Source organism: Staurois parvus, unplaced genomic scaffold, assembly GCF_062004578.1.
Source record: "Staurois parvus isolate SC_StPar_1 unplaced genomic scaffold, SC_StPar_1.0 ptg000354l, whole genome shotgun sequence".
In the NCBI taxonomy this organism is placed as follows: Eukaryota; Metazoa; Chordata; class Amphibia; order Anura; family Ranidae; genus Staurois; species Staurois parvus.
Genome location: NW_028318150.1, coordinates 2,774,400 through 2,800,597, shown reverse-complemented (window position 1 = coordinate 2,800,597; position 26,198 = coordinate 2,774,400). Strand labels below are relative to the sequence as shown.

The following is a 26,198-nucleotide window of genomic DNA, read 5'->3' as shown; positions in this document are numbered from 1 at the left end:
TTTGTTGTAACTTGCTGTCCATGATGAAATAGTAGATGTGGCAACGTACCTGGTCAGAATAGCACCAGTTGCACAGCTCCCGATGGACACTGATGACACACTGACTCATGAAGGTCAGCGCTCCCTGTGACTGAGTGCAGCCTTGTGTTGCCATCTGTTGGTGTGTTACAAACACTAGTGTCAAAGCCTTTTGATATTACCTCGTATGTCGTGGTGCACGTGACATGCTATGTACATTGGAAAAGGAGTGCAGGACAAAGTTTTTTTCTTTTGCGAAAAGAGTTCACGTGCCTGTTTCCTTCCCAAAAAGTGCTGTAACAACGTGCCATTTTATTAGGGAATTCATTTTATTCATCACTTAAAGATGGAGTTGGGTGAACACCACATACACACAGCTATACACTTCAATAAACAGCAAGCAACTGCGCATGTGTAATTTCCCACGCGCTACGCTAACCCATCTCTCCGCCCCCTGTTATACGGACGCCCAATCATCATCGAGTGTCTCGCTGGGAGTGAGGCTAGACACGCAGGCGGATGGTCCCGTGCTTGCAGCGTGTGTTGTATTTCCGCTTCCTGTTGGTGGGTGCCCGGAAGTGCCAGTCAGCAGCTGCAGCAGCAGAGAGGTATGGAGCGAGAGGTTGAAGGTATAGATGGCAGGATGGTTTGTGTATGGTACCCCTGGCTCGTCCGATCCTTTCCTCTTCCAAGGTTGCTGTGTGTCCCACCGTGTGATTGCAGTGTGTATGGATGCTGTCACTAGGAATACAGTGTGCTCATGGGGGGCCGGCTGTACACGCACTGTGTGTTCTCATGTGCCACACACCCTCCCACGACTGATGTGGTGGCTGGGCTTACACGTGGCCTTTGTTGACCTGAAGCATTGTGTGATGGTATGATGTATACCCAGTGTGACCACACAGTGCCAGCATGTCTGCAGATATCATGGAGAATTGCCGCTGCCATCCTCCATCCAGCAGGAATTAGTCGTGTCATCCCTCATAGAAGGGAACAATTGTTCATAAGCAGGCCTAGTCATTGCTGGTTTTCTGTTGTAAGGGACATTTCACTGAAAAAAAGCTGTTCTAGTGGTACTAAGTCCAAAAGAAACACATCTGTTTGCTGCAATCCCTTATAACGTGTTAGCTGGAGTTTGACTTTAGTTTGTTAGTGTATTTAAATCTGCTAGTAAATCTATCACTCCCCCCAGACTGACAATGCTGTTCACAGTGCTCCCTGTGCTCCTTCATCCAGAGCGAGGACACTCTTAACACAGAAGGTGTGTTACTGGCCAGATCACCAGGTGAGGACAGAGTGAAAAAAACCTAAAAAAAGTAAAATGAATGCAACCACCTCATCTAATGAGAAATAAGCTGCAATATATTCAATTTGGTTTATATTCCATTGGGTTTAACTAGTTGCAGCCCGGCCTATAGCTAGGTGGCGAACCGCTCACCCTTTCCGGAACGCGCATTGCGCATGCCCGCGCTGTGGCGAGATCTGTCACCGGCCATGTACCTCGAACACGGCCTATGACAGATCTGTGTACCGGCCCCGTTGACAGTACCATGTGACTTGCTGTGACCAGTCACAGCAGGTCACATGACAGTTGTATACAATGGATGGCTTCCTTTCATGCCATCCATTGTATACAAGTATGTCTAGCTGTGAATGGTCACAGCGATCACATGCACAAGCTGGGCCAATCACAGCTAATCACAAAATAAACCCCTGAATGAATCGATTTCATTCAGGTAAATGCTTGCTTATAGCAAAGTAATTCTTTGCTATAACAATCAAATTGTGTACAAAAAAAAAAAACTTAAAGAAATTTTTTTTTAAAAAGTTTATAATTTTTTTTTTTTCATACTGTCACCAGTCAGTGTCCCTGATCACTGCCATGCCAGTTATATGATGACGCTATACTGCACTGGTGACAGTATGTAAAACAAATTGTGAAAATCATTTTTTTAATTCAATTTTCTGAAAAATTTACAAAAAATTACAACTTCAAAAAACTCGCCATGCCTCTTATGAAGTACGTCAGACTGTCTACTTTGCAAAAAGGGGTCATTTGGGGGATATCTGTACTGTTCTGACATTTTTAGGCCTCAAGAAATTAGATTGGCTGTCAGTACTTCAGAATTGATCAATTTTCAAATATATCCCATAGTTTGTGAACTCTATAACTCTCCTACAGACTAAATAATAAATACTAGTTTGGGTTATTTTCACCAAAGACATGTAGCAGAATACATCTTGGCCTAAAGTTATGAACAACAATTATTTTTTTGCAAACTTTTATGACAGAAACAAACGTTGTTTTTTTTTTTTTCAAAATTTTCTTTCTCTTTTTGTTAATTTAGCAAAAAATAAAAACCCCAGTGGTGATTAAATACCGCCAAAAGGAAGCTCTAGTTGTGTGAAGAAAATGATAAAATTTTAGTTTGGGTACAATGTTGCATGTCCGCACAATCGTCATTCAAAGTGTGAGAGCGCTGAAACCTGAATATTGGCTGGGCAGGAAGGGGGTAAAAGTACCCGGTATGGAAGAGGTTAAAGTGTTACTAAACCCACAACAGTAAAATCAGTCTGTATATGCAGTAAAGCATGCTTCTTATACTCACTGTGGAGCCTAATCCTCTGCATTGTGTAAAAAGGCTATTTGATCTTTTCTTCTCTGCCACTCCTCTTGTTGAAATGACCACCTGATACAGACTGAATCCATAGGCACATGCTCAGTTTGGTTTGTATTGCTAGAGAGGTTTTTTTTTTCTTGGGAGAGTGCCTGTGATCAGTACAGGGCCAATCAGCACTGTTCAGACAGAGATCAGGACTTTCACATCCTCCTAGAGCAGAAAGAAAACTCCTCCTACAGGCTTTAACCAGTGCTCTGCTGAAATCATAAGACTGCTCTAACTGCTGATGAAAAAAGGTATTTAGCAGTTTATATTTACAAAAATAATTTCATTTCCATGTTCTGTGTACTGTGGGAGATCAGATGTAGTGAATGCAGAGTCCTGGGTTTAATATCACTTTAATACCTCTTTAAAGGATAAGCTCACCTCTGAGAGCATGTTACAGCCACCACAGGAACCACACAGCTGCATCATTCATTCACAGCCATCTGTGAATGAATGCACTACAAGTACTGTCTGCCTCTGAGGGATTTTCTTTGAAGTGATTTTCTTTGAAGATCTGTGTGCCACATGTAATCTGGATTCTTTACAGACAGAGTCTGACAATGGTTTACATGGCATCAACAGCGGTGTTCTGTTTATGGGAGACAGGTATTTTTATTCCATATGCTGCAGGAGCTCTGCTGTTGTCTCTCAAGACATAGTGGAACAGGAGTTTATACACTTCAACAAATTCTATTCTCTCATTTATATGCATTACAGTATGCTTCCATGCTTTAACGTGTTATATTACAAAGATTTCACAATATATATGTGGTGTATTAATAGACATGTACTGCGTTACATAGATTTCACAATGTGTGTGTGCCGACATGCACAGACATGCCTCACGTAAGTTGAATTTATACATACACAGGGCTCATCAATTCCCAGGCGCCAGGTTGCCATGGCAACCAGAAACCGTGGGCCCCGTCAGCCCACACTGCTCTGTTGTCCCCCACCCAATCTCCTCAGCTGGCACCTATCCCCCACCTCACAGAGTAGAACTCAGTATTCTGAGACCCCCCGAAGTCTCCCCCCATCTCTCCCCGTGCACAGAGTCCAGGCGGGAACACAGAGCTGCACAGCTCCATGAAAGCCAGCCCCCTGGAGAACACCGCAGGCCCCCCGCCCCCCTGAGTTCATGAAACGAAGGACGCGGCTTCCCGCACCAACCGCCTCTCTACCAGAGGACCGGAGTCACCAGGGCTACTGTGTCTTGCCACCTGTGTGATAGCAAACAGCGCTGACAGCCGACCACAACAACCAAGCGGACATCTGGAGGAGCCACTGCTGGACAGGTGACACCTGTGACGCTGCCCCCCTCCTGTAACGCTTCTTCCCACCTGTCCAATTGCTCTCCTGTGACTCTGCCCCTCACCTATCCCGCTGCACCCCAACCCCCCCCCCCCCCCCCCCCCCGTGATGTGGCCGCTTCCTGTGAGGTCCCCTCCTGTGATGCTGCGGCCGCTTCCTGTGAGGCCCCCCTCCTGTCCCATTGGCAATTCCCTCTCCTGTCCCCCTTGCCCCCAGTCTTGCTGCCCCTCAATCCCCCCTCCCGCTGCCTTCTGTCCTGCTGCCCCCCTCCTGTTCTGCTGCCCCCCTCATCCTGCTGCCCCCCTCCTGTTCTGCTGCCCCCCTCATCCTGTTGCCCCCCTCCTGTCCCACTGCCCCTCCACCTGTCAAACACACCTGTGTTTTACAGAAACACTACTGTAGAATTAAAGAATCAAAATATGAAACAGAAATAAGAAAAAGCAGTTAAACACAAATCAAACAGATTAATTGAATATAGCCCCTGCAAAGGCCGAATTTGCAGTATCCAGAAAAAAGGGAACAAAAAATAAATTATCAGTGTGATAGACGTCTGACTCATTTTAAAAAACATAATTCTCATCCAGTCGGTGGTTGAAAACCTGGAGAATCCTGGTTCCCAGGGAATAAATCCAGCAAGCCTTATGCTGAAGAAGTCTTTGATATCGGTTTGTACACCCCATTTACTCTTTTCCCTGAGGTAGGGGAGCAACCTATTCTATCCCATGGAAAATAAAAAGATCTCATTTCCACCATGTGTGTCTTTAAAGTGACGAGAGATGTTGGAGATACTATAGGCATTAGCATTGCCAAAATCACTAATGTTCCCCTATATGTACTCTGTGCACCCCATGTAGTGAAGTATACACAAGTACTTGTAAGATTCCTTAACATCCAACCAAAGTGGTTTGTGTGTATCACTGTGAAAGTCGCAGTGAGTGGCCAGGGTATCATGTAATCGCTATGCTCAACCATAGTGATCAAGTAATCGCATGATAACATGCAAGCAAAACTGTCATCAATGGCTTCCACTCATGACAGCTTGCTTACTATTGTACGGCTGACATTGGCCCACAGCTATCACATGGTACCTGGGCCAGTCACAGCACCCTGTAAATGCTCAGACTGTCAGAAAGTAAAAAAAAAAACAGTAGTGATTAAATACCACCAAAAGAAAGCTCTATTTGTGCGAAAAAATATACATTTCATTTGCGTACTGTGTTGCATGACCGAGCAGTTGCCAGTTAAAGTAGTGCAGTGCTGAATAGTAAGAAATTCCCTGGTTATGAAGGGGGTAAAACCTTTGGTAGGTTAAGTTCTTAAAACAGGACAAAAAAAAAAGTTTTTAGATAAACTGAACACACATTTGTGAATGAGAACTATTAGATGTTAAGGATGTGAAAGAGATGGAAACATGTTACATAAGTGTGCAGTCCTGGTCCTCCATTCTATTGATGGCTGGAGATTTCACTGCTGTGAATCCGTTCCATTGAGAGGAGACTGAAAATGAATGGCAATTTTAGAATAAAAGTTCTGCAGTTTATTATTCTTTCATTGTTTTTTGCTCACAGCAGGTTTCTGATATTTCATTGTCTTTTCTTTTACTTCCACAGGTTATTAAATATTAATATGCAACACTGAGGAGACCGAACCATGGCAGACCTGAAGAAACTTTATACAGACCCATCCAGGTGACCAAAGGGCAGGAAACTGGATTCTAAACTTATATTTTTATGGGCAGCTCCGAAAAAAATCTGCTTCACACATCCAGTGGTAAAGAGGGCCGAAAGTGTTTTAGGACCTGTTCACATGTGTAGCTGATAGTGAGCAGCTGCGATTTCTTGTTGGTGTAGATACTACCCCCTGTAACATAAATGTAAGAGTAGAATCATTTTATCAGTAGCTGAGATATGATGTTATCTGTAGAAGTAACTCAATAGTAGATATAGTTTAATTCTGTGTTATTAGAGATATAGTATTCCTTAATCAGTCAGAGACATATGTTTTCAATTAGTATTTGAAAGGACAGAGCAAACTTCTAGGCTACGTTTGACGCCTAGATGGCAATAAAACTTTCTCATCTATGTAGCCAGAGATTGCCACCTTCTTGAACCTAAAAGAAGAATCCTAGCCATTTTGGCTACACGAATCAGCAGGAGACAGGGAGAAGGCTCCGAAATGTCTGCCAGCTTTGATTTATACCAACAGTCAGAGGAATCTATTTCATCTCTTTATAAAAGCTAAATTATTAGTTGCAGAGAGACGAAAATGATTTCTTCTGTTTGGACACATTTTAGGCTACATGTAAATCTGTATTTGTAGCTTATGTAGAATCCCAGAGAAACACACAAAATGGTTATATGGTGCCTGTTTGCGACAGCTGAACAGTGATTGGTACTGTCGAGATTGGATTGATCTGCTGGTTTCGGAAATCCTATCCCTGACCCAGTGATCTGAACCGTTCCTGCCCCATTTGAGATTGGGCACTTCAGAACACGTCTATGGGCTTGAACAGGAACATCCCCCAGGGTTAATTGGACAAAGGCTAAAGTCCAGCCCACATCCATATTCCAATAAATTGAGGAGCATGGGATATGGATGGGGTGATTCGTATGGAGCTAGTTCCATTGACTGGCGAATCGCAGACTTTCCTTCGATCTGCTCCAGTCGCAGGATAAATCTTGGTAAAAGTTTTATTTCTGTTTTTATTCCCTTTTGTATTTCACAGTGAATAGCCAATTGTGTATGTCTGTCTTTCTTGTATTTTTTGTAATTCTTTTTTCTTTGTAGATATTTCATGCACTGCCCACTTTTGGGATATTAAATTTTAAAATAAGTGACTTCTGTGTACTAAACTAGGGCTCGTATCCCTGGAGAGATTGTTTTGTAGTGTCTGCTCACTCAGTCTAAGTTAATTACCAGTCTGTATGCAATTGCATTGCATGTTGGTAGATTGTAAAGTAGTAGATCCGTGAGAGTGTGACCCAGCAGACCCGCAGTCTGTGGACAAACTGTTAGGAGGTGGCATGCTACCGTTGTGTGTCTGGTGTGGAGGTGTATGTGGACAGTGCAAGAGTGCCTAACCCCGGGGGTCTAGCTTTTAGGATAGCTGGATGAATCCTAGAAGGGTGCGCTAATTGCTAGACTGCTCCCCAACCCATAGAGTGCACCAGATTGTATATAAGACTCATATCTGCCTGTGTGTGTGGTCAGCCAGCTGAATTGGAGTAAAGTCTCCCTCCAGTGGTGGCCAGAGGTAGTGGGGGCTGTGAAAGTATATCATGGCTGGTCTTTATGGTTCAATGTAAGTCCCCCTCATTCCCTCTTTACCCAAGTTAGGGACCATGCCCTGGTAAGCTAGTCACCGTGGGTGTGCATTATCCGTGACACCCCCATGTATGAAGAGCAAGCAGCTTGGCTAGATTTATCACCTGTACAAATAAATAGTGTCACTAATGTGCACACATAAACACTCAGATGAGGGCTCTGGCTGGCCCTGGACATAGTTTGTATCCAGGGACTGTAATTTTGTCTGCACTCAAATTGGAAACACCTAATCAATAAATTTAAAATATGTGCATTGGAGTGCTGCTCCATCTAAGTCAGAGTTAAGCCACATCTGAATGCTGCAGTCTAGCTCCCATCTGAATGAGTTCTAAGAACTTATGTACACAGGCATTAAACTCAAAAGCAAGTCATGTAGCTTGTTGTTAGGGGGGTTACTTCTGAGTTTTTTTCCATTACAGTTGACTTGTGTAGAGAAGAAAATCATCCCAGACACAGAGAACAGCTTGTGTACCTGAGCCCCAACTGTAATCTTGCCTGTTTGATATTTCATTGTTGACATATAATTGGTCGTATGTGTCATTTCTAATAAAATATTAGAGAATACACTGTGAAATATATGCTCATGAAAATGAATTAAGCAAACTAAATCTGGAGAATTACACTGTTCAACAAATTTTTATTTTTTGCCAGTTTTGGAAACAAAAGGATCCATTTCTTAATGAATTTCACATTCCGAGTTCAAATATAACAATGAAATTTGTCAATTGGCTCTAGTTTTTCTGTAAACGGAAAGTTTTCTACTATAGGCGTAATGACTACATAATGCACAATAATTATATAGATAGATGTCTTTCCACAAATATAAAGCAAGTGATATTGACTACATAACAAAGCCTAAATGGCATAATATATTGCATAGGATTACCAAGAAAAATTATAGCCATAAGCTAAGTTGAATCATTTTAATACTTAGGATTCTCACTAGTTTTGTCTTCAGTTTGTGTCGGTTTTGCTTCTCTTGGCTTTTCTCTTGTATTCGAGGAAAGGGCTATCTCTTAGAACTGTCCAGCAATAGTCAGCAAGCATTGATGGGCTCCATTTACCTTGATATCTTCTTTCCATAGTTGCAATGTCTTGATGGAAGCGCTCTCCGTGTTCATCACTCACTGCTCCACAGTTTGGTGGGAAAAAATCCAGATGCGAATGTAGAAAATGAATTTTTAGAGACATGTTGCAACCCAGATTTCTGTAAGTCTGGATGAGTTTTTCTACCACTTTCTTGTAGTCTGGTGTTTTATTGTTTCCAAGAAAATTTGATGTCACTAATACAAATGCTGTCCAGGCAGCCTTTTCCTTTCCACGCAACAGAGAAAGAAACTCATCATCATGAATAAGTTTACGAATCTGTGGCCCAACAAAGACTCCTTCATTTATTTTTGCAGCACTAAGTGCTGGAAATTTGCTAATCAGGTACTTGAAACCTGCTTTATTCTTGTCCATTGCCTTAACAAAGTTTTTCATTAATCCCAACTTGATGTGTAATGGAGGTAATAAGATCTTATTGCTGTCTACAAGTGCTGGATAGTTAACATTTTTTTCTCCAGGCTGCAATGACTGGCGTAATGGCCAGTCTCTTTTGGCATAGTGCATTTCTCTCGCACGACTGTCCCACTCACAGAGGAAGCAGCAGTACTTAGTATATCCACCTTGAAGTCCAAGTAGGATAGCAATCACCTTCAGGTCACCACAAATCGACCATTGATGTTCATCATAGTTGATGCACCTTAAAAGCTCTTTCAAGTTTTCATACGTTTCTTTCATTGAAACTGCGTAAGCAACTGGAACTGACGGCAGCTGATTGCCATTATGGAGCAAAACAGCTTTAAGACTCGCCTTTGAAGCATCAATGAACAGCCTCCACTCATCGGGATCATAGTATACACCGATGGCTGAGATTAAACCATGAACATTGTTACATACAGCAATATCACCTTCCTGGACGAAGAATGGGATCAGATCTTTCTGACGATGATGGTAGAAAGACGTACGAACATCACTTGCTAGGAGATCCCACTGTTGTAGTCTTGACCCCAAAAGCTCTGCCTTGTTCTTCGGAAGATCCAGGTCTCTGATAAGATCGCTCAATTCCACTTGTGTAATGAGGTGTGGTTCAGTGGGTGTGGATGGAAGAAAGTCTGGGTCATGTGAGGTTGACGGTTGATGACTACACGCTTCAGGTTCTTCCTCACTTGACTCAACCACGAAGGATTCTGGTGCTTTAGGAATTGGTAGCCCCTCTCCATGAGGAACTGGACGTATTGCCGATGGAATATTTGGATAGTGCACAGATAACTTTTTCTTCTTATTTAGCCCTTTTGTTGGAGGCACCATACAAAAGTAACAATTACTAACATGATCTGTTGGCTCTCTCCAAATCATTGGCACAGCGAAAGGCATAGATGCCTTTTTTCCATTCAACCATTGCTCCAGTGCCGTCCCACAAGAATTGTAGCATATATGTGGTGCCCAGCTCTTGTCCTGGTCTCCTATCTTGTAGCCAAAATACAAGTTGTAGGCTTTCTTAATCATTCCTGTTATCCTCCTTTTTTGTGAGATAAAAGTTATTTCACCGCAGATATAGCAGAAATTATCTGCTTTATTCACACAAGTTCGAGGCATTACTGAGTAGCCTATATAAGCATAAAACGAAATGTAAAGACGAACTACAATCAGCTACAGATACTGCAGCTTTTATGCAGTGAAGTGATGCAATTAAAGGCTAATATTGCATCATCTCAGTATACATGCAATTTTCTATTGGTCACCAGTATCAATTGCGCAATATGCAGCTGAAGTTGCATCATAATTTTGAATGGCTTACGTCATTAGATGGGTGAATATATCATGGAAACTAGAGCCAATCAACATTTTTTAGGGTCATTTTCGTTTTCAGCACCCCAAAATTATGTAAGATTAGCTAATTTTATGCCCAAAACTTTTTACCTGTTGAACAGTGTTATTTATACAGTAGGTAATTTTTTGCTTTTAAGCAAGTAGAGAATACCTGGTGAATGCTAGTTCTTCCATCAGAATATCTTGTTTGGTAAAAAGGGGCAGCTTTGACAGTTTGGAATTTGCAGATATTTTTTTTTATAGCTAGGTATAAATTGACAGGGATTTGACCCAGATACCTACATTTTGGTGGATTTTGGTACGCTCAGGACTTCAGATGAGCTGCAGACCTTGTTCCCCTTTTTTGCATTTTCTCAGCAGCAAGATATTATTTTCACCAATAAAATCTCTCTACTTCACCTCTGCAGATTATTGGAGTTGCCACTTGCACACAAAGAGGAAACCACAGAGTAGACATTGACATAACAGGGAGCACTCGGGGAGTACATTTTCTAACTGTTGTTATTTGAAGTCGCCCATGCTTTGTCTGGATAGGGGCTTCATTGATAAATACAGGTGCATTTCAATAAATTAGAATATCATCAAAAAGTTAATTTATTTCAGTAATTCATTTCAGAAAGTGAAACTCCTATATTATATAGATTCATTACACACAGAGTGATATATTTCAAGCATTTTATTTTTAATTTTGATTATGGCTTCCAGCTAGTGAAAACCCAAAATTCAGTATCTCAGAAAATTAGAATATTACATAAGACCAATAAAACAAAAAATTATTTTTAATACAGAAATGTTTGCTTACTGAAGCCAACATTTCTGTATTCTAGTATGCGCTCAATACTTGGTCGGGGCTACTTTTGCATGATACTGCATCAATGCAGCATGGCTTGGAGGCAATCAGCCTGTGGCACTGCTGAGGTATTATGGAAGCCCAGGTTGCTTTGATAGTGGCCTTCAGCTCATCTTTATTATTGGGTCTGGTGTCTCTCAATTTCCTCTTCACAATACCCTACAGATTCTCTATGAAGTTTAGGTCAGGCGAGTTTGCTGGTCAATCAAGCACAGTGATACTATGCTCATTAAACCAGGTATTGGTACCTTTGGCAGTGCAGGCAGGTGCCAAGTCCTGCTGGAAAGTGAAATTGGCATCTCCATAAAGCTGGTCAGCAGAGGGAAGCATGAAGTGCTCTAGAATTTTCCTGGTAGAGGGCTGCACTGAGTTTGGACTTGATAAAGCACAGTGGACCAACACCAGCAGATGACATGGCTCCCTAAATCATCACTGACTGTGGAAACTTCACACTGGACCTCAGGCAACTTGGGTTCTGTGCCTCCCCACTCTTCCTCCAGACTCTGAGACCTTACTTTCCAAATGAAATGCAAAATTTACTTTGGACCACTGAGAGACAGTCCAGTCCTTTTTCTTCTTAGCCCAGGTAAGACGCTTCTGACGTTGTCTCTGGTTCAGGAGTGGCTTGACACAAGGAATGCGACAGTTGTAGTCCATGTCCTGGATACTTCTGTGTGTGGTGGCTCTTGAAGCACTGACACCAGCCGTAGTCCACTCCTGGTGAATCTCCCCCAAATTCTTGAATGGTCTATGCTTCACAATCCTCTCAAGGCTGCGGTTATCCCTGCTGCTTGTGCACCTTTTTTCTACCACACTTTTTCCTTCTGCTCAACTTTCTATTAATATGCTTGGATACAGCACTCTGTGAACAGGCAGCTTCTTTAGCAATGCCCTTTTGTGCCTTACTCTCCTTGTGTAGGGTGTCTTTTGGACAACTGTCAAGTTAGCAATCTTCCCCATGATTGTGTAACCTACTGAACTAGACTGAGAGAGCATTTAAGGGCTCAGGAAACCTTTTACAAATGTTTTGAGGTAATTTAGCTGATTAGAGTGTGTCACCATGAGTCTACAATATTGACCTTTTTTACAATATTCTAATTTTCTGATATACTGAATTTTGGGTTTTCGCTAGCTGTAAGCCATAATCATCAAAATTAAAAGAAAGAACTGTTTAAAATATATCAGTGTGTGTGTAATGAATCTATATAATATGAGTTTCACTTTTTGAATTGAATTACTGAAATTATTTTTTTGATGATATTCTAAATCCGTGGTCACTAAATGGCGGTCCGGAACCGGACAAAGGGACAGTCCCGTCCAGACCGCAGCCACGCCACTGCCGGGTGCCCTCCCTCAGGCCCAGACTGGCCATAGGGCACACTGGGTCGCCGGGCTTAAGATGGCCAGGTCGCACAGCGGGAGGTAAGCGGCGACCGCGGTCTGGACTGGGCTAATACAGACCACAGCCGTCGCTCACCTCTGTTCATCTATACCTAAAGCAGGACCGATAAGAGGAGTGGCAGTGACGGCTCCAGATACAAGCTGCACTGAAGGGACAATGGCAGCCTCTCTTCTTCACCCGCCGGCACACAGTGACAGCTCTGTAGCGACGGTGGATGGGGCTGTCTCTTTGCCCAGTTGGGTCCAGCAAAGAGACATCCCAATCCAACAAAAAAACAGCCCAGTCCAAGAGGGGACATCCCCGTCCAGCAAAGAGACATCCTGTCTTTGCTATAAATTTGCTGTGTTGTGTAAAGGGGCACTGTGTTGTGTTAGGGGTCGCTGTGATGTAAAGCGGGGCAGTGATGTGAAGGGAAAAAGAGGACACTGTGGGACTTCTTTAAAGAGGGGACTGTGATGTAGAGGGGACTACGCTAAAGATCATAATGTAGGGGACTGTGATGTGTTATATCGCTAACGAGATTCGGACCTCTGCTGGAAGAAAGGTTTGCTGACTGGACCTCCGTAAATTTTAATTCAAGACCCCTGTTCTAAATTATTGAGATGCACCTGTGTGGATGATAGAACTCTCATTCATGCATAAAAATTGTGAGCTGTATCTTCTGGATGTAAAATATTCTGGAAAAACAAACATAGAACTCCAAACACAACTCTTTGTTTTTTTTCCTAGTAAAATTTAAAGGCTTAGAGCTGCTGTCAGGTTTTTCTTGCTTTCAATGGACAGATTTCCCTCTTTACCTTTCAGTAACTAAACAATTAGCTAAAGGAAATCTTGCCAACAGGGCCAGAAACACTAATAAAAATCTGACTTTTTTTGTAACTTTCCCACCATGCTAAAATGTTGTTATTGTCTCCATCAAAGAACTCCCCCTCACTTTGGTCACCAGGACAGCAAATAAGAGGAATGCTCTCAAACAATGGCGACACCAACAGCATTCCAAACCTTACAAAGAGTCTAACTCTTACTGGATTCAGAAAAAATACAAACAAAAAACTTGTGGTTGGAGTTGCACTTTAATCTGAATGATGGAAATTATGCTACATTCACATGTATAGTTTGCTGTGTTCAGAGGGGGCTGAATGCCACATACAAACTGGGCAATTCACTGTGGCCAATTTGTGTGTTTGCAGAAACCCTGAACCAGGATGCACACCGACTGTGTCCAGGGTCGGTTGGAGGCTCTAATTGCCAGCAGCCGTGTAAATGTAGCTTAAATGAATCTTGATGACATTTAACAAATTTGTCACCAAGGCTTTGTATAGCGAGCATATCCATTCTGGGTAGATGTTAAGATATATGTGAGCTGTACAACAAGACACCTGGGTGATTGTTTCTATCATAAGTACTTAGGAGAATGTGGTCTTTTAGGTATTATACTTTAAAGGTTCTGCTTATATTGGTTTTTTTTTTATATATATATACATTACAGGTTTATCTGCATTTATCCAGCTTACATCAATAACAAGAAGACAATTGCAGAGGGAAGGAGGATACCAATTGAAAGGGTTAGTTAAAATGACCTGTATATAGAAATCAACAAACTGCTTTTTTTTTTTTTTTTTTTTTTTCTTTTTTTTTCCAGGATGACCGCTCTAAATATTGTGTTGGTCTCAGAGTTGTACCTGGTCAGTTTGTTAGGGTTCTTCATCACTGGGAAAAAGTTTTTCACTTCTTTTCTTGAAGTTGGAATTCTCATAAAGTGAATCTCTGTGCTTACATTGACGCATCGCCAAGAAGTTTGCATCCACTTCTATTGTACTCACATTAGAATGCCACCAAGATTCCCCCTGGTACTTGTGGAGAGAAATCGTCCTCCCAGGTAGACCTGTGGTTGCCTCTTAATTCAAATAGTGCCAGGCAATTGCAGATATGCGGTTTGTGTCACAGGTTTGTGATGTATCTGCCTGCCATCAGAGTTCAAGTCAAGTGTTGATATGCAATGCCACATAAAAGGGATAAAAGGGCTTTGTGTAATTAAGTCAATAAGAGGACCAAACAAATATCTTGGGGGGGGGGGGGGTGGAATTCAAAGTATTTAATTTAACCAGCAAGAAAAGAAAAGGCAGCCAATGTGTTTTGGTGGCCATAAAGATGGGAATAAAAAAATTAAAGTAACAAATATGAGAAACATTGATAAGCAAATCTGTAAAAATTGTGAAAAAAAGCTAAAAATTACTAAATTCAACCTACAATATACATCATGGGGCTAGTTAGGGGTGGTGTCTTGGGAGGTTGGTTCCAGTGACCAGGAGGAAATAATGGATGAGGCAGCAGCAGATTCAAGGTATTCATTTGACTGTGGGATCATTTTTAGCCCTTTTACCACCCTCCTGACATATTTTGCATCATACAGGTACACATTACTGACTATCTTCATTATCTTCATCTTTTTTTTCATGCTTTTTATTCAGGCTGTGCAGAATCCAACATGTACTGAAATTGCAGATGTATGTCGTGCAAACAAGCTAAATGCCATTGTAGAGGTGACGTATTTTATTATCAGTATAACTTGTTTTGTCCTGCAAATCCCCCAACCATTCTAAACGTGTTTCTGCATACAGGCAGACAAGATGTACACACGTGAGTGGAACCGGGATGTACAGTACAGGGGTAGAGTGCGCGTACAGCTAAAAAATGAAGACGGCACACCATGTGTGGAGAAACTTCAGTCAAGTAAGACTTTTACAAAAAAAAAAAAAAAGTAGGGATTTACTAAATAAAATAACATCTGCACAGCTTCCAGATATTATGAGCATTTCAGATAGGATGCATTCTGGCCTGTTCTTAACCTCCTTGGCGGTGTTCCCGAGCGTGACTCGGGGTTAATTTTCATGTCCAGGAGCGGTAACCCCGAGTCACGCTCGGGGTAAAGTGCAGAGGATACAGCGGACTTCCCCTACCTTCTCCCCGCGATTCCCCGCTGTGATCGCCGGTGAGAACGCTGCCCGGCATCTGACTTCCTGGTTCCTCTCTCTGCGAGCAGCCGCAGTGCAGGAGAGTGGAACTGGGAGGGAATATTAAAATTTAAAGTGACACACACATACACACACACACACACATACATATAAAAGAGATGATACATTGTAATCTGAGAGGATTACAATATATCACCTCAGATCACCTCAGATCTGACATTTTACTGGCATTTGTGCCCATAAAAATAAAACATGGCATCAAAAATGCCCCCATTTAGGTCCAAAGCACTTTTAGACCAACTGAGTGACATCGACAGCGACGTGGAGTCGTGGGGAGATTTGTCGTCTGACACCGATCTGGCAAGTGACAGCGGCGATGATCCTGCTCCTGACCTCAGCAATGTGCGCACTTGGTGCCCTATTGCCTGCGATACGGACCATGTAGCGCCCCCAAGATTCCCATTTATTGGATCACCTGGGATGAAGGTAGATGTTGAGCGTAACAACCCTCTGGCCTACCTGCAATTATTCCTCACTGAGGAGATAATTGAAAAAATTGTCACGGAGACCAACCGCTACCAAGAGCAGCAACCCGCTACACTGCAAGCCAGGTTTTCCAGAAACCAAAAGTGGGATCCGGTGAGCAGAGAGGACATCTGGAAATTTCTGGGACTCATCATTCTGCAGGGCGTGATAGGAAAACCGCTCCAGAAATGGTACTGGACCACCAATAAATTACTGGCCACTCCGGTTTTTGGCACCGTTATGTCCGAATATCGGTTTTCCCTCATCATGAAGTATTTACACTTCACTAACAATGAGGAATTTGATGAGGCCACGCATCCTCAGCCCAAACTTAAAAAAATCTGGGAGGTGTACCAAAATATTGTGTTCAATTTCCAGCGGACCTACGTGCCAGATAGGGACGTCAGTGTGGATGAAAGCTTGATGGCCTACAAGGGTCGCCTAAGCTGGATCCAGTACATAGCGTCCAAAAGAGCGCGGTTTGGCATCAAATTCTACATGCTCTGCGAGTCATCTACCGGGTACATTTGGAATTCGGTCATTTACACTGGTAAAGGCACGCAGTTCAACCCCAGGTACAGCGACTATGGGATGGCCACATCATCTGTCCTTACACTGCTGGAGCCGTTGCTGAACCAGGGATATTGTGTGACCACGGACAACTTTTACACGTCTCCGGAACTGTATGAGGTTTTGATAAAAAACAAGACCGATGCTTATGGTACAGTCAAGTCTAATCGACGTGGCATGCCATCTACGTTTGCCCAGAAACAACTCAAAACCGGAGAAATGGTTGCCTGGCAAAAGGGTAAGATGATGGCAATGCGATGGCGAGACAAGAAGGACGTGTGTCTCATGAGCACTGTGCATAATTTGTCCACTGGCATGGCCCACACAAGAGGTGGGAAAGATGTGCTGAAGCCGCAACTCGTGATAGACTATAATAACACCATGGGAGGTGTGGACAGAGCCGATCAGGCAATGACATTTTATCCGGCTATGCGCAAACAACAAAAAAAATATTATAAGAAGATATTCAGGCATCTTCTTGAACAATGCCTTTGGAACTCGTACATCCTTCACAGAGCAAAGAGTGACAAGCCTCTTATTCATTCTGAGTTTATCTGGAAGGTGGCTGAGCAGATTTTTATCAACTACCAAACACCATCAGTAGCCATGAACAGATCTGGACGTCGTGCTGTTGTCAATCCAGAACGCCTGACTGGTCGCCATTTCATGGACTACATCCCGCCAACCACAAAAAAGGCAGCACCTACCAGGATGTGTGTGGTGTGCTGCTCAAGGAGAGATGGCAATGGAAAGAAAGTTCGAAAAGAAACCAGATTCCATTGCCCTGACTGTGACGTCGGATTGTGTGCAGTGCCATGTTTCAAAATTTATCACACTCAGGATGTTTACTGAATTTTTTTTGTTTGACAAATTTCATTATTTTTTATTACATTATTGAATAAAATTATATTATTTATTAGTTTATAATTCATGATTTTGTGTTTCATACTTTATCACATCCGGGTTGTCTACTAGAGTCTTCTTTGCTCAGGTTTAAGTAAGTAATTACTAAGAATTGCAGGCCTACAATACATAACACCAAATTTCCATGCAAAAAAATGGTACCGCTTTTGGTACAAAATTCCTGACATAATCATACCGCCAGGGAGGTTAAATTGTTTCAACCTTATATTGAGATCCTTATTCGCTCATTGCATGGGAAAACTAGAAGGCATTTTCACTGAGTGCATGTTGGGAGCTGGGAGAAGACTCCTAAAGAATGTGTTTTAAACCAGTCTAAATATCCCAGTAGACTCCAAGGGTAACTCAATTTTTGTGTGGGGTGGGGGCACTAGCTAAAGAAAAATAATACTGTATGTATACAACTAGTACACAAGTCATATTGTAATTGAATGTTTTTAAAATGTTCTTTTCCTTTGCAATCTGCATGCTGTAAGTTTCTCTAATATTCATTGCAATATGGTGACCTGGAGGTGTTTCCTACATGTGGGGGGGGGGGGGGGGCGGCTGGGGGTTAAGGAACGCCCCCTATAAATGTCATTTCTTGCTTGTGCATGGCTCACTGATTTTCCCAGAAGTCTGTTCTAAGATATGTCAGGTTTTAGGCATCCTCTGCAGCAAATATTTCATTTTCGGTGAGTTAATTCCAAAGGGTTAATCACAACTATAGGGATTCAGACCCTGCAACTTTCCTCATTAGAACTCTGCGAGAGCATGGCTGATCAATAATGAAAAAGTCACTCCTATTCACATTCACTGTGCACGTTGACACAAACACAGCTTTTCCTTCAGAGAAACAAAGGTTGGAATCTACAACAAAGTTTGTTAAAATCTTTGCAAAGTACATAAATCACCCAGAAGGGAATTTTGTTTTGTTTTTTTTCTCAACAAAAGTGGAGATGCTCTTTAAATATGAGCCCAGGCTGGATAGCATAAGGAAGGGTTTTAACCATACCAGTGATTTATGTTTCTATTGGGAAAATTTTCCCTCCCTGTTTGCCTTGGTAGGCATTGTCTCTGATTAAAAAGAAATTATGAGAAATCCATAATCCCAATATTCAAATGGAAATACCTCTTCTGTGACAGCTGTCTAAGAGGTGAATTCCACTTGCTTTTGGAGAGAGCACCTTTTACACACTGCTGTGTCTGGAATTGAAGAGAATTCTCCTCAATGGGTCACAGACAACAAAAAGAAAAAAACACTGATATGGGTCTTAACCACTTGCCCTCCTGAGGATTTACCCCGCTTAATGACCAGGCCTCTTTTTGCTACTCTGCGTTGCACTAATTCAACTGATAATTGCGCGGTCATGCAATGTTGCACCCAAACAAAATTTACGTCCTTTTTTTCACACAAATAGAGCTTTCTTTCGGTGGTATTTGATCACCTGTGCGCTTTTTATTTTTCACGCTATAAACAAAAAAAGACCAAAAATTTGGAAGAAAAACGATATTTTTTACTTTCAGCTATAAAAAATATATAGTAAACTCAAAGTTAGTCATAAATTTAGGCCAAAATGTATTCTGCTACATGTTTTTGGTAAAAAAAAAATCCCAATAAGTGTATATTGGTTGCTTTTTGTGAAAGTTATAGCGTCTACAAACTATGGTATAGATACTGCAATTTACGCCATTTTGTTTGTTATACAGCGCTGCGCTAGTTTAACGGACAATTGTGCGGTCATGCAGTACGGTACATAAATGAAATTTATGTCCTTTTTTTGCACACAAATAGAGCTTTCTTTCAGTGGTATTTGAGCGCCTGTGCGTTTTTTTTATTTTTTGCGCTATAAAAAAAAAAGGCTGACAATTTTGAGAAAAAAAACTATATTTTGGACTTTTTGCTTTAAAACATGTCCAGTAAATAAAAATTAAAAATCACATTTCGTCATAAATTTCAGCCAAAATGCATTCTGCGACATGTCTTTGCTAAAAAAAAAAAAACCCTCAATGCATGTAAATTAATTGGTTTACATGAAAGTTATAGCATTTACAAATGTCAGGAAAGATACTCGGATTTTTTATTTTTTTTTATACTAATAATGGCGGCGATCAGCGACTTATGGTGATGATCAGCGACTTATGGCAGGACTGTGGCGGACATTCTGACACTGGGGGGTAACTGACTTGGGGTCACTGACATCCCCAGTGACACCAATACAGTGATCAGTGCAAAAAAAACCAAAACACTGACACTGTACTAATGGCACTGGGGAGGAAGGGGTTAACTTTTTTATTCACTGAAAGGGTTAACTGTGTGAGGAGTGTTTTACTAGGGGGCGGGGGTGTGTACTGCACAGGGACACGCTGATCGGGAGAGATAAACTCTTCTCTCGGGATCAGCGTGTCAGGAGCTGTCAGGGAACTGACAGAAAGCAGAGCTACTGCAGCCCTGCTCTCTGTCAGTGATTGCCGCTAATCGGCGGGACACTGCTGGTAATGACCGGCCGTGACCCGGCGACTGACACCCTCGGCCAGGATCAGCGGTGCAGGTAGGGCGGGGGCGCACCTCCTACCTTTTTTGCAAAAGCACGTTTTAAAACGTGGTTTTGCTCAGCCGTGCCGACCTGCCACCGTATTTCTACAGTGGCTGGTCGGCAAGAAGTTAAAGGATAGGCTCCAGACTTGTTCCACACCACTCCCCTTCCCCCCTTTTTTAAACCTCCCCCCCTTGTGACAGCCATCAGGGGATCTTTTCCCTGAACCAGCTGTCACATTTTGAAAATGACATAACTCCACCCACACAGCCACATCATTCATTCACACTCATCTGTGAATGCAAGAACTACAAGTACTGTCATCATTGATGCTCATGGTTTGTAGTTCTCAGTGAACTGCAAGGGTGCTGATGACTGCTTTCGTAGTTAAATCACATGCCCTGCAGCTTGTAAACAGGGCCAATTTATACTGCAACGCAGAGTGGTCGGAGTGATTCATCACTCCGGCCACTCTGTGTTGCTGACTGCGCTGGGGGGGGGCAGTGTGGTGCACGATTCAGCACATCACATGACTCTACTTTATTTTTTTGTACAAGCTTTTTTTAAAGTGTAAAAATCCTACACTTCATTCACTGCTGTGCTGCCCGATATTGCAGAGCAATTCAGCCCAATGCGCTGCGGTAATACAGAACAGCACTAGTCTGCGTTGCAGTGTGAAAGGGACACATAGGAAAGAATTGTCACCACACACAGTGTGAATCTGCCCTCACCCCGTATTAGATGTACAGGCTGAAAGTTGCTGGGCTTGCCGGCTGAAGCCTAACATTGCACCCCTGATCACGAGTGCAATGCTTTGCTGGCTCCTGAGGAAAAAAAATTATGTGCAGTTATTTTTTCCTAAAAGGTGAACATAGCCTTTAATCTTTCTCTATTTCAAATTTTAAAAAGGAAAGAGCTTTACACTTGTCGATTGATGACCTTCACCTTTATGAAAAGGCTTTGCTGAGCCTCTGGTTTTATAGTTTTCTTTGTTAACGTGTTCACATGCAAAGCATGTTTTTGCTTCCAATTAAACGGTGTTAATACTGTGTAAGGCAGCTTGTGAAGTAATACCCAGCATTAGAGTGGTAGATCTATTCTTTGAAAAATTTCTGGCAGTATTGCATTTAATCTTCCTCTTTTCTGTATACTATATTTCTTCTAATACTTCTTTTTTCTCATGTGACCGCTCAGCATCACATTTACTGCTACGCTAACCTGTTGAGTCTCTTTAGGAAATGTTTGTCTGCTTTGTATATGCTCTTATGCAATTGATATATAGGGAATCTGAACAGATAGTGGAAAGGGAAAAGCACATGCAGACAGAGCAGTCACTTTCCTATTAAAACAAAATAAAGAGAAATCCGTAACCAAAATAGGGATATATAAAGAGGTTCTTCAGCAAGGGAGCCGAAGCAGATAAATGGTTACTTAGATTACAAATGTTCCTTAATGGACCATGATTATATCATATAAATAAAAGTACATAATTATTTCTACACACACAACATCTTGAATATCATTAAAAACAGCTGAATGGTGATAAATGGTTACTTAGAAAATGTGGCTTAATGGACCATATCATAAAAAAAGTATAGTTTTTATTATCAAAAAGTCTAAAAAGATACATAATTATTTCGGCACACATCTTGAATATCATTAAAAACAGCTGAATGGTGTCTGTCACTGTGTATATGTTTGTAGTATAGCCACAAGGTCACTCTCTCACCCTTACTCTGAATATCTCGGATCAAACCTAGTTTGGTGGAGGTGCCCTCAAGTGGCTTACCATGTAGTCCCTTAGTGGGCAGTCAGCATCTAGGCAATTTCTTTTGGCAATTCACCTTAGCAGGGTCATTATAACAAGTATAACAGAACAAAAGTCCCTTAGGAAAGCACTCTTGAGGCATAGATTGCCCATTCTGTATTGTGCTCCTTTTACTTATTCACCTGGCCACATGCCGTTTTTGTTAGGTGCTTCAATATTGTGGAGCTACTTGCTTAGGGCAGTATTCTATCTGCCACGCCTGTTAAGGGTACTAGATATTAGTAATTACCATGAGACTACCTTAATGTTTAATTCACCCCTCACATTTGCCAGTTTAAGACCTCCATTGATGAAGGTAATTAGATATGGGTATTTGGGGCCAGTATGTGGGCGATCATTCAGCAGGTAGTCCATGTGTAATTGCAGGTCCTGCAAGGTGCTTATTTACTAAATGAAGTGCTGCAGTAGAGATCAATCATCAACAGTATTGGCTAATGAGAAACTAAATAAATAGCATTATATGTTATTACATGCAAATATTGCTAATCAATGGTATATAACCTGAATTAGGAAGTAGTTGATCACCCCTAGGAATAGAATAGCTGTAATCTTCATTGCATAAAGCAACATAAAGTTACTAGCATACAAATATATCCATCATGGGGGTGCACTTTGCTCATTGCCAGTCGTGACTAAATACTGCTGACCTAGCACATATATGCTGACAATATGTGGCAACAAGAGATCAGTCCATATGGACAATATTGTTCACCTATACTGGCAATATATCTCCACAATTAGGAAAAAGTTCCCAATGGTGTAAAGCCATGAGATGCTATAGCTGCTGAAGAGGGAGCTGTATCTCCCAGTGTGGCAAGATGTAAAAGTTTCCATAGTCCACAATAGAGATAACCTACTTGCTTATGAATGTCCTTTGAGATTGCTGTCCTGAGTTACCATGGATCATAGATCTCCGTGTTCAAAAGTCAGCTGAGATTGTCAACTCCAGACTAGAGGATCTGTTGCATAGTGCCTGATGTGCAAGACAGAGTGGTACAAATCCGGGAACAGGTCCTCAGTTGTGTCCTGCTGTCACTGTTAGCGGTGCATTAAACGGGACTGCCAAAGTGTTGCTGCGTGTCTGTGATCACCATGTGGATGTCATCATGCGGTATGCAACGGATCTTCTAGTCCAGAGTTGACAAGCTCAGCTGAATTTTGAACATAGAGATCTATGATCCACGGTAACTCAGGAAAGTATTAATACCCTTTAAAATGTTCCATATTTTGTCATGTTACAACCAAAAATGTAAATGTATTTTATTGGGATTTTATGTGATAGACTAACACAGAGTGGTACATAATTGTGAAGTGGAAGGAAAATGGTAAATGGTTTTCAACATTTTTTACAAATGTCTGAAAAGTGTGGTGTGCATTTGTATTCGGCCCCCTTTATTCTGATACCCCTAACTAAAATCTAGTGGAACCAATTGCCCTCAGAAGTCACCTAATTAGTAAATAGAGTTCACCTGTGTGTACTTTAATATCAGTATAAATACAGCTGTTCTGTGAAGCCCTCACAGGTTTGTTAGAAAACATTTGTAAAAAAAACAGCATCATGAAGGCCAAGGAACACACCAGACAGGTCAGGGATAAAGTTGTGGAGAAGCTCAAAGCTAGGAATATTTTTATTTTTTTTTTATAACCTAGCCCTGCTTTAAACATCTCGCAGAGCATATGAAAATGGAAAGAGTATGGCATAACTACAAACCTACCCAGGCATGACCGTCCACCTAAACTGACAGGCTGGGCAAGGACAGCATTAATCAGAGAGGCAGCTAAGAGGCCCATGGTAATTCTGGAGGAACTGCAGAGATCCAGAGCTCAGGTGGGAGAATCTGTCCACAGGACAACTATTAGTCGTTCGCTCCACAAATCTGGCCTTTATGAAAGAGTGGCAAGAAGAAAGCCATTATTGAAAGAAAGCTGTCAGAAGTCCCTTTTGCAGTTTACAAGAAGCCATGTGAGGGAAACAGCAAATGTGGAAGAAGGTGCTCTGGGCTGATGAGACCAAAATTTAACTTTTTGACCTAAAAGCAAAACTCTGTGTGGCGGAAAACTAACCCTGCTCATCACCCTGAACACACCATCCCCACCGTGAAACGTGGTGGCAGCATCATGTTGTAAGGATGCTTTTCTTCAGCAGGGGCAGGGAAGCTGGTCAGAGTTGATAGGAAGATGGATGGAGCCAAATACAGGGCAATCTTAGAAGAATACCTGTTAGTCTGCAAAATATTTGAGACTGGGGCGGAGGTTCACCTTCCAGCAGGACAACGACCCTAATCATACAGCCAGAGCTACAATGGAATGGTTTAGATCAAAGCATATTTGTGTGTTAGAATGGTCCAGTCAAAATCCACACCTAAATCCAATTAAGAATCTGTGGCAAGACTTAAAAATTGCTGTTAAGACGCTCTCCATCCAATCTGAGAGCTTGAGCTATTTTGCAAAGAACAATGGGCAACAATTTCACTCTCTAGATGAAGTCAAAATGACTTGCAGCGAAAGATGGTTCTACAAAGTATTGACCCTGGGGGCTGAATACAAATGCATGCCACACTTTTCAGATATTTATTTGTAAAAAAAATTTTGAAAACCATTTTATCATTTTCCTTCCACTTCATAATTATGTGCTACTTTGTGTTGGTTTATCACATAAAATACATTGACGTTTTTGGTTGTAACATGACAAAATGTGGAACATTTCAAGGGGTATGAATACTTTTTCAAGGCACTGTATCTATTTAGTTTCTCATTAGCCAATACTGTTGATGATTGATCTCTACTGCAGCACTTCATTTAGTAAATAAGCACCTTGCAGGACCTGCAATTACACATGGACTACCTGCTGAATGATCGCCCACATACTGGCCCCAAATACCCATATCTAATTACCTTCATCAATGGAGGTCTTAAACTGGCAAATGTGAGGGGTGAATTAAACATTAAGGTAGTCTCATGGTAATTACTAATATCTAGTACCCTTAACAGGCGTGGCAGATAGAATACTGCCCTAAGCAAGTAGCTCCACAATATTGAAGCACCTAACAAAAACGGCATGTGGCCAGGTGAATAAGTAAAAGGAGCACAATACAGAACGGGCAATCTATGCCTCAAGAGTGCTTTCCTAAGGGACTTTTGTTCTGTTATACTTGTTATAATGACCCTGCTAAGGTGAATTGCCAAAAGAAATTGCCTAGATGCTGACTGCCCACTAAGGGACTACATGGTAAGCCACTTGAGGCAACCTCCACCAAACTAGGTTTGATCCGAGATATTCAGATTAAGGGTGAGAGAGCGACCTTGTGGCTTTACTACAAACATATACACAGTGACAGACCCCATTTAGCTGTTTTTAATGATATTCAAGATGTGTGTGCCAAAATAATTATGTATCTTTTTAGACTTTTTGATAACAATAAAAACTATACTTTTTTTATGATATGGTCCATTAAGCCACATTTTCTCCTAAGTAACCATTAATCTACTTCGACTCCCTTGCTGAAGAACCTCTTTACACTTTCCTATTAAGCTGCTTTGTAACAACATAGTTCCGGTGACATCTCTTTTAAATGTTTATCAGCTAGCAGTGTTGGTTCAGCGGTACAATGTTGGTCGAAGCAGGTTAGAAGAAAGCCAATGACTGTATATAACCCCACTTCACAGTCCTTTGTTTTGTTGTCTAAAGGGAGAGCTGTAATGTTTCGTGTGGCAGAGGAGATCCCTAAGCTGAAAACTCGGACACAAAAAACAGGAGGAGGAGATCAGGCAGTTCAGCAAGGAGAAGGTGGTAAGAAGAGCAAGAAAAAGAAGAAGTGATGGACTTGTGTAAATAGAGAAGAGCGACAATTTCATTTCCAGGGGTTGCTATGTGACAACACTGTTCACACAAACACAGATCAATGTCTCCAGCGTCCGCATTACGCTCTAGCTACAAATCAATCATGCCTTGTATTAAAGGACTACCAACTAACTCCAAAGTTCTTAGTAATGTCCCATTTTGTGGGTCATTATCCCACTACTGACACCTCAGAGTTTTTTTTCTTTTTAGTCAAATGAAGTTTAATTTGTTTTTCCTGCCATAAAAATTGAGAGGAGCTGGCAGTGTGCCACACACAAATTTTATTTTATTCTTGTTTCCTTAATGATTGCTCTTTTTGACAGATCTTAAAAGACCTGTACATTTTAGTTCTTGAGCTGCTTGCATACCCACATACTGACTTATAAAAATAAGTATATAAATAATTTGATTTGTCATTAAAAATCAAGAAAGTTACCTTTCTTTGATTTATACTTTGGCGAGCCAGAAAGTTATTTTGGATCAGCCTAAACACAACGGTGATATTATATTATGTTTCATAACTTTCTTTGTACAAACGGCAACAATTGAATAAAACATTGTATTTATGTTTTAACAA

At 41.6% G+C, this 26,198-nt stretch overlaps 1 protein-coding gene across 1 annotated transcript; it reads left to right on the top strand.

Annotated features, from left to right (window-relative positions):
* The first annotated feature begins 541 nt into the window (after positions 1-541).
* Positions 542-26,198, top strand: SRP19 (signal recognition particle 19). The gene is made up of 6 exons (XM_089684734.1): positions 542-626; positions 5,606-5,683; positions 13,935-14,010; positions 14,917-14,988; positions 15,067-15,178; positions 25,469-26,198. The coding sequence occupies exons 2-6, from the start codon at positions 5,646-5,648 to the stop codon at positions 25,597-25,599; spliced, it is 429 nt and encodes a 142-aa protein (XP_089540860.1). The 5' UTR covers positions 542-626; positions 5,606-5,645; the 3' UTR covers positions 25,600-26,198.

What these genes read in the sequence shown, in the direction of transcription:
- SRP19 (XM_089684734.1), top strand. Translation starts at nt 5,646, where the DNA reads ATGGCAGACCTGAAGAAACTTTATACAGACCCATCCAG. An exon ending in CTTTATACAGACCCATCCAG is followed by an intron (nt 5,684 to 13,934) that starts GTGACCAAAGGG and finishes TATACATTACAG; the next exon opens with GTTTATCTGCATTTATCCAG. An exon ending in TGTGGAGAAACTTCAGTCAA is followed by an intron (nt 15,179 to 25,468) that starts GTAAGACTTTTA and finishes TGTTGTCTAAAG; the next exon opens with GGAGAGCTGTAATGTTTCGT.